Source organism: Tuber melanosporum (assembly GCF_000151645.1).
Source record: "Tuber melanosporum whole genome shotgun sequence assembly, scaffold_53, strain Mel28".
NCBI lineage: Eukaryota > Fungi > Ascomycota > Pezizomycetes > Pezizales > Tuberaceae > Tuber > Tuber melanosporum.
Genome location: NW_003299099.1, coordinates 91,598 through 98,002, shown reverse-complemented (window position 1 = coordinate 98,002; position 6,405 = coordinate 91,598). Strand labels below are relative to the sequence as shown.

General features: G+C 46.7%; 1 protein-coding gene; it reads right to left on the bottom strand.

The window, feature by feature from the left end:
- Positions 1–3,473: 3,473 nt before the first annotated feature.
- GSTUM_00009153001 (uncharacterized protein) lies at positions 3,474–5,887 on the bottom strand. XM_002840522.2 has 3 exons: positions 5,844–5,887; positions 5,483–5,712; positions 3,474–5,418 (listed from the first exon to the last, which is right to left on the bottom strand). Exon 3 carries the CDS (start codon positions 5,404–5,406, stop codon positions 3,709–3,711), a length of 1,698 nt encoding a protein of 565 aa, XP_002840568.1. The 5' UTR covers positions 5,407–5,418; positions 5,483–5,712; positions 5,844–5,887; the 3' UTR covers positions 3,474–3,708.
- Positions 5,888–6,405: the final 518 nt, after the last annotated feature.

The following is a 6,405-nucleotide window of genomic DNA, read 5'->3' as shown; positions in this document are numbered from 1 at the left end:
CCTGCAAAATGGAACTAGATACCCTGGTGCCAGCTCCGGTACAAATGCAAGAAATAGTGGTATTAATTCATTTAGCTTCGGTCTTGCACTAGGAGCTACTTTCGTGTTTACGTGGATAGAATAATGTATTTGGGAATTGGTTGAAATTTACACTTTTATGGCGTTACTATTCATGTATGTACTCGAGTACTGAAATATCAACTAACTATTCTAGATAAGGTTAGGGTGAGGTCAAAACAGGGGGGGATTAAATAACAGACATGGTATTCTTACATACCGAAGATGGGTGGGGATCCCACTACTTCATGCAAGTACCGGAGATAAAGGAGAAGGAGGAATTAATTGTTTTTATTGTTTTATGTTGTGTATCTGATGCTGGCTAAGGTGACATGTGGAACACACGATATGAGACCTTTAACAAGTCAAAAAATAATAATTCGTGCAGAACAGGGTTTATTTTGCAGGTTAACCTAAACTAACTGTTTGGATACTTTATCCCTGTACCCTATACTGTACCAGGGAAACACTTATTTCAAAATACGAGTTGTGACCTTATCAATCTTAACTGTGGTACCAGTACGGTGCTATCCAGTACCGGTATGGGAGTTTTCCAACTGGGCTCTCTATCCAACGGATATGTTTAGCTAGGATAAATATATGGTATTAATCTATCCAACTGCATAATGTTCCAAGGCATGGGCACGGTACTCATGTGTCTTTTCAAGGAAAAATGCTGGCTACAGAATTTTGGTAAGTGAAGTGAGAATGAACCAGAAGCATGAGTACCGGTACTATGTACTATACTCAAGCACTGTACCCAGGGTTGTGGGGTATTGGGATCTTTACGGTGGTTACAATTGTTTCCCTGCGTTAGCTATAATTGAATAAATGTTTAGGATGCAATCTGGTACCAAGAGTTCGACACACCTTTTCCAACTCCGACAAGTAGTACTGTGGCTTAATTTTACAGTATTTCCTCAAGTATTTAACTTAGATCCTACAAGCTCAAGCAATATTTGAATGCACAGTACAAGGGATACTGAACTGTGGGGAAGTGGGCCATGCAACGAAGGCGGATAGGATGGCTTGTAGGCATCATGGCTAGGCGTGGTCATGTAATCATAAAGTTTGTGGTTTGGTTTTGGCCAGGGGCTATCTTGATCTGGGTTTACATTACAAGAGGATGGAGGGGTGTTGGGATAGACTGTATGTTTCCTTTGTTGAATATGTGGGACAAATTGTGTTGGAGGCAGATAGGAGTGAGGGTATGAGATGGTAGTTGGGCAGCAAGATGGGAAGATGTGTAAATCTGAAATAGTGCCAGTCACTGTGAGTGACCATGAGCCCATATAAGGTAGTGATTTTTGGATTTATGTCTGGAAAGGGGGGTCGCTAGGCGGAATAAGTCTACGATAGTGTATTTTACTTAGCTTTTTTTATGGGGTGCAGGGGAGACTAGTCATATGCGAGTATTGGCAGTACTAGTATAAATAAAATTAGATTGAATTCTAAGTACTTTTTCTACTTATTATTTTAACAAATATAAAACACCTTTACACTCTTTATTATTATCACGACCTTTATTGCTACTAAGACGAGAAAATCTCTGCACAAGGTAGAGTTACAGAAAGCTTATGATAAGTGTTACAGATAGAAGACATCGGTCTTGCACTATCAGTAACATAGGCATAGACCTAAGAGCTATCATACTGCAAAAGAAGAAGAGAAGTATCATTCCCCATCACCAAGAACTAACTATCCAAAGGGGGATCATTACACCAGGCTTGGTGTAAAAATAATAATATAAGGTTTTATGTGTTTTGCAGGGGTACCTAACTTGGTAAAAACATATTCAATTGTTAGCTTTGTGCCGGGTATTGGAGTTTGTGGGATCTTGCTGGTGTCTGAAGCATCATGTCGGCTTCTGGTATTTTAAGTTAGCTTGGTGTATGAAAATTTGCCCTTTGTGAGGTTTGCGAGGTTCTTCTACTTGGTGAGAAGATGTCTTCCAAGGGCATACTGAACATCTGATCACAGAGTCAAACCTGGCTCCAAGAGTCTGTTTACGACTTCAAGATGCTGCTTTGGGGCTGTCCGGATCATCATCTAAGATCATATCGAGTGATATTCCATGATGCAATACCTCTCGATTTAATGGATACCCAAGTCCAAACTCTTATAGACCAAGAATGATCGAAGCGCTTACTCAACCACGTATTTAGTATACCTAATCTCTCCGAAACGAAATGCGACCCATCGAAGATGTAAACCTCTAGATCCCCTCGCCACCTATCCAATCTCCACCCATATCTGTGGTTCCAACTCCCACAGAGAATTCCTTGGGCTTCACCCTTTTGCTGACGACTTCCTCAGCATCGCCCTAGTACTGCTAGAGTTTGTGGAGAAAGATGGTGGGTCGTGGTGAATTCTGGGGGCCACAGGAATGTCGCGAGGCTCCCATTGTCCCGGAGTTTTGTGGTGAGTTATGATACGGAGAGTCTTCTGCGGACATGTCCCTTCCCCCCGCTATCACGGGAAGTGGGCGGGGGAATCGGGATGCGCAGGGTTGGGAGCGGATATGTCTGCCGGTCCATGGGAGGATTAGGATGATTTCTTTATGCTTCATATATACCCCCCGTTCTCACCATTAGTTCAGATGGAGGGGGACGCGAGCATAGTAAGAGGACGAAGTTTACGAAAGTACATAACCTTTCATACAACTACTCCGTAACGGCTAAGTTATGTATGATACCATCCGATTCTGCTCACATTACCGTTATGCTATTCCCTGGTCCCCCCCGAGATAAACTTTGTGTTCCGGTTGGCAAATTAGCTTCGACCCGCCATTTTAAGTTTTGGGGCATCTCGTGAGGTTTGCAGTACACCGTTCCTAAGAGAATGTAAATAGTTAATAGTAAATAGTTTCCGAGTCATAAGGATTTTGTTTCACTTATTTAAAATACAGGGCAGGAAAAGACAATAATTAAGAACAAACCGGGTGATTGGAATTAAAAGTTGTAACTTCGACCGGTAAACTTAGCATCTATTTTACTTGTACTATTATCCTGTCGCGTTTGTGGGGGTTTTCAAACAAACTATATGGAACATAGCAGTACAATTGGCTAGAAGCATAAGGTTGACTGATACGTGTTTCCCTGTTTACTTGTTGCTGAAAAATCATCGTTTTAACTCTGAATACCCCTACTGGTTCTATTGTACCGTACCCTCGAAATGCTCAAAGCTTGGTGGTAGCTTTCCTGCGCATGCTAGAAGATTGTGTGCAGCGTGCGCCGTTCTAATATGCCCTCTCCACCATGGTGGAAATAGAATTAAGCCGGAGAATTTTGGTTGATTGGAATCAATTTGCTTCGAATCTTCTCTGCCCATGGGACGTAGAGTTCACCGCAAGGAACCACACCGGCTGCTTATATGATACATGGATCTAAGACTATTTTGCAAGCGTATTTGCGATTCAAGCTGTTTGAAACACCTGTCCGCGAACCATGACTCCTATGCCCCCGCACTATAATAAAGCGAATTATCGGGAATGATCTCTCTCACATCAACCCCACCGACAGCTAAAGCCCGCGGGCACAGGTCATATTATTTGGAAAAACAAAATAAAACCCGACAGTAATAGTAATTACGAATTCGAACCCGTTGGGACGTGACTCTAACAATCTATAGATTCGTTTCCCCGGTTTAGGACTATTTATCGGCACCCCAAATAATGATAGGACACCAACTCCATGCCACTTTTCCGACCTCGGCCTGCCACTCCTTCGCCGACAATCCTTTGGCATCATTCCCCTTCCATGTCACAGCATGGTACAAGCCGACTTTGAGCCCTCGCTGATTCGGCAGCTGGACCTCAATTTGATATCGCCCCCGCCCGTCGCTGTCCATTAACATCCAGTTCTCATCGTCGAACTCGCCTATGACTAGGAAGAGCACCCATTCTTCTTTCCGAGACATATGTTCGCATGGAAGGCCAAGGGAGAACACTGTTTTCTTCCCGACGAAGGCGTCAATATTATTGACGGGAGGTTGTACTGCCTTCTCCGAGAACCCAAATTCTTCCCCAAAGGGTAAGTAACGCAGTGGCTCGGGCTCTTCCTGGTCGGGAGTCATATATTCCTCCCAGTCTATTATCCTCCCGTCTTCTCTGCACTGCCAACTTGAATCCTCCGGAAAATGACGTCTGCCGAAGACGTTGGGAGGGCTTATAAAGTGTTCTGGTGCTAGGCGTTTATTGTAACCCGGATTTGGGGGGCCATTGATGGAGCCTGCTCCCCAACAACAGTCAATTAGATGCCAGCCCCAATCCATTTTTACTGCACTCCAGGCATGGTTCGTTTTATAGGGCTCTCCAGGACTAAACCCGTAGCCCTTTCCATGACCCGAGACCACCTTTGATTCCAACCCCGCATAGGTAGCAAGTTTGTTAAACAATCCAGCATATCCGGCGCACACGGCTGTTCCACTCTGGAGCACTCCCTCGGGGTCCTGAGATGCCATTTTCCCATTGAGAAAACCATGAACATCGTAGGAAACATTGTAGTGTAACCACGTGAATATTGTCCTTGCCCTATCCAGCGTGCTTGAAAAAGGGCTTATTAAGCCGATCGCTAGCTGCTGCAATGATCCCACACGAGTCCTCTCGAATTGAGGTAGTGACGCGTGCTTGTCCGGCCCTGAAAAGTCGTAACAAACAAGGCATGGCCTAGCAGGGGAGAGACAAGAACTCAGATCTGGGCGAGTAGAGAGGGGCACCGGTGGTGGGCGGGTCGACCTGGGGATTGGTGGTGGGCTACGGGAGCTGATAGGTTCCGGATGAGATTCGGCGGGGTGCTTCAGTCGGTTTGGGAGAGGGGGGACGGAACTCGAGGGTGGCGGAGGCAATCGTCGAGGGATTGGTTGGGGTCGTTCCTGGTTTCGCGTTGGGCTCATATTAGCCCTAGAAGGTAGTGGTGGACCTCGGGGAGGAGGTGGTAAACCTCGTGGAGGAAGCACAGGGGCTGTCTTCGACCTTGCCGGGAGCGAAGGCGGGGTTTTTGTCAATTGTTCGTGGACCTTTGGTTTCTCTGCAAATTGTACGGGTAGAGATTCCTCGCCAGTGTAAGGTGGTGGGAGCGACCTCCCCGGAGGGTTAGACCCAATAGTAGTGATGCTGCCCCCGTCCGAACCAGAGCTGGAGCTGGAGCTGGAGCAGCTGGCCAGCGATGAACGACTCATCTTTCTTGTGGGGAGCGGAGGTGGGACTCTCTTCTGGGGAAGAGGTGGGGGTGCGGGCGGTCCCACTCTTGTAGGCGGCGTTGAGGCGTTGCGCCTGACTTGATTTAGCTGTAGCATTGCCATTCGCTCGCGTATCGAGCCACCGCTAGTCGATTCAATGGAGGGGTTCATAACGATCGTGCGCTGAATCTTCCGCAGTAAGTTTGCTTGCCGAATTATCTATGTATCTATGGGAAGAGATCTTAACTAGTACAAATCAATGGTTAAGGTGTGAATTGACTCTTAAGGCAAAAGCCTAAGCCTCGCTGCACTTGAATGTCCGGGAAAGCGAGACAGACTCCAGGTACCTTATGTATGATAGCTTGGCGTTGGTTCTGGGGATTTCGAGACACTCTTCCTGGAGGGCACGATTCTTGCCAACGGCCGAGCCCTGGCGTGATTCTGTCACCTAACTCTGCCGCACGATGGAGTAGTATACTGATGAGCGTTATTCCGAACGAGAGTTGAGCCTACCAGTCAGCTTGGACAGCCTTCAGAAGGACTGAGTACCTAAAGAAGTGGGAATGCGAAGTGCGGGAAGAGGGAGAGTAGATCTTGAGGGTGCCTACTGTAAATTTAGAAGTTTGCGGGTGGCAACGTGTCAGAGATGTTTTGCCCCTCTTTTTGCAGCTCGAGCCGGGCCTCCAAAGGAAATCAGGCCCGCTCCCTCTTGGAGCCTCAGCTGAGTCAGCAGGAGAATCTTGGGGTACCGTATCATATCATACTCAAATAATACGTTGCGATAGCAGGATGAAAACTGGAGGAATTGGACCTCACGTCCGAGATCGGAGTCGCCTCTCCTAATAAGGTCGGCTGTGTTTTCCTCCTTATAATTCAGAGGAAATTCTGGACGCCTTAGCGCGAAGTCTAATTAAACACAATTTATCATGGCATCTAGAGACTGTTTTATTTGCACCTTAGCAGGGCTTACGGGTAGGGAAGTTCCGAGGACATAGTTTTACGGCCCAGCGTGCGTCGCCCTTGTACTGTACCACGGCGTACCATGATCACTACCTCTGGCAGGAGTGCTGGGGGAAAAGGCCCTTGGCAGGATATACCGGGACATATAGTGAGTGCCGTTAGCTATTCACACACCATCCGGGGCAGAAGAGGCCCGAGGTGGCCCCAAAT